Raw genomic sequence first — 1299 nt, 5'->3', positions numbered from 1 at the left:
CTCTCTAGACCTTCTCCAGCCCAACCTAGCCTCCCTTAGACCTTCTCTGGACCTTCTCCGGACCTTCTCCAGCCCAAGCCACCCACCTGGAGACCTTCCCCCACCCCACCCCCCACCGCCCTTACCTTGACCTCCTCCTCCAGCTGCCTCTTGAGGTCCTCCAGCTGTTGGGTGTAGGTGAGCTTCCCTCGGGTCAACTGGTTGATGAAGGCCTCCTTCTCCTCCAGCTGCCTGGAGAGCTCTCCTGGGGGGTGAGGAGAAGGTGGGAGAGGTCCCAAAGCCACCCCACCGGGTGGGGGACAACCTGGGGGGGGGTCGGGTCCTCACCGTTCTCCGTCTGGAGCTTGGCCCGTTGGGTGGTGAGGTCGTTGACGGCGCGTTGGGCCTCCTCGGCCTTGGTGCGGTGCTCGTTCATCTGGTCCTCCATGGTGCGACACATCTTCTCCAGGTTGGCCTGGAGACCCCCAGGGTGGGGGGGAGATGGAGGTGGGGGTGGTGGTGGTGGTGGTGGGGGAGGACAGAAGGATGGAAGAGGGTCACCAACCCAACCTGACCTCCCTTAGACCTTCTCCAACCCAACCCGACCTTCTCCAGACCTTCTCCAACTCAACCCGACCTTCTCCAGACCTTCTCCAGGTCCACCTGACCTCCTCCAGACCAACCCAACCTTCTCCAGACCTTCTCAAGACCAACCTGACCTCCCTTAGACCTTCTCCAACCCAACCCAACCTTCTCCAGACCAACCCAACCTCCCTTAGACCTTCTCCAACCCAACCTGATGTTCTCCAGACCAACCCAACCTTCTCCAGACGTTCTCCAACCCAACCCAACCTCCTCCAGACCTTCTCCAACCCAACCCAACCTCCCTTAGACCTTCTCCACCTCCCTTAGACCTCCCTTAGACCTTCTCCAACCCAACCCGATGTCCTCCAGACCAACCCAACCTCCCTTAGACCTTCTCTAGACCAACCCAACCCTCCCTTAGACCTTCTCCAGACCAACCAGACCTTCTCCAGACCATCCCAATCTCCCTTAGACCTCCCTTAGACCTTCTCCAGACCAACCAGACCTTCCCTAGGTCAACCCATCCCTCTTTAGACCTTCTCCGGACCAACCCGACCTCCCTTAGACCTTCTCTGGACCAACCAGACCTTCTCCGGATCCACCAGAGCTTCTGTAGCCCCTGACCCAACCTTCTCCAGACCAACCACACCTTCTCTAGGTCAACCCAACCCTCTTTAGACCTTCTCCAGGTCAACCTGACCTCCCTTAGACCTTCTCTGGACCACCCAGACCTTC

At 59.1% G+C, this 1299-nt stretch overlaps 1 protein-coding gene across 1 annotated transcript in view; it reads right to left on the bottom strand.

The window, feature by feature from the left end:
* Positions 1 to 125: 125 nt before the first annotated feature.
* The window catches only part of LOC106899210 (myosin-7-like), a gene marked incomplete at both ends in the record, with an annotated part of 17154 nt that continues 15980 nt past the window's right edge, over positions 126 to 1299 (bottom strand). The window contains 2 exons of the mRNA XM_014960940.1: positions 126 to 244; positions 328 to 454. Coding sequence (XP_014816426.1) covers positions 126 to 244; positions 328 to 454 — 246 coding nt within the window. The remainder of the gene's footprint in view (positions 245 to 327; positions 455 to 1299) is intronic.

This window comes from Calidris pugnax, unplaced genomic scaffold (genome assembly GCF_001431845.1).
Source record: "Calidris pugnax isolate Ruff unplaced genomic scaffold, ASM143184v1 scaffold634, whole genome shotgun sequence".
Lineage (NCBI taxonomy): Eukaryota > Metazoa > Chordata > Aves > Charadriiformes > Scolopacidae > Calidris > Calidris pugnax.
This window is presented reverse-complemented; position numbering and strand designations above follow the sequence as displayed.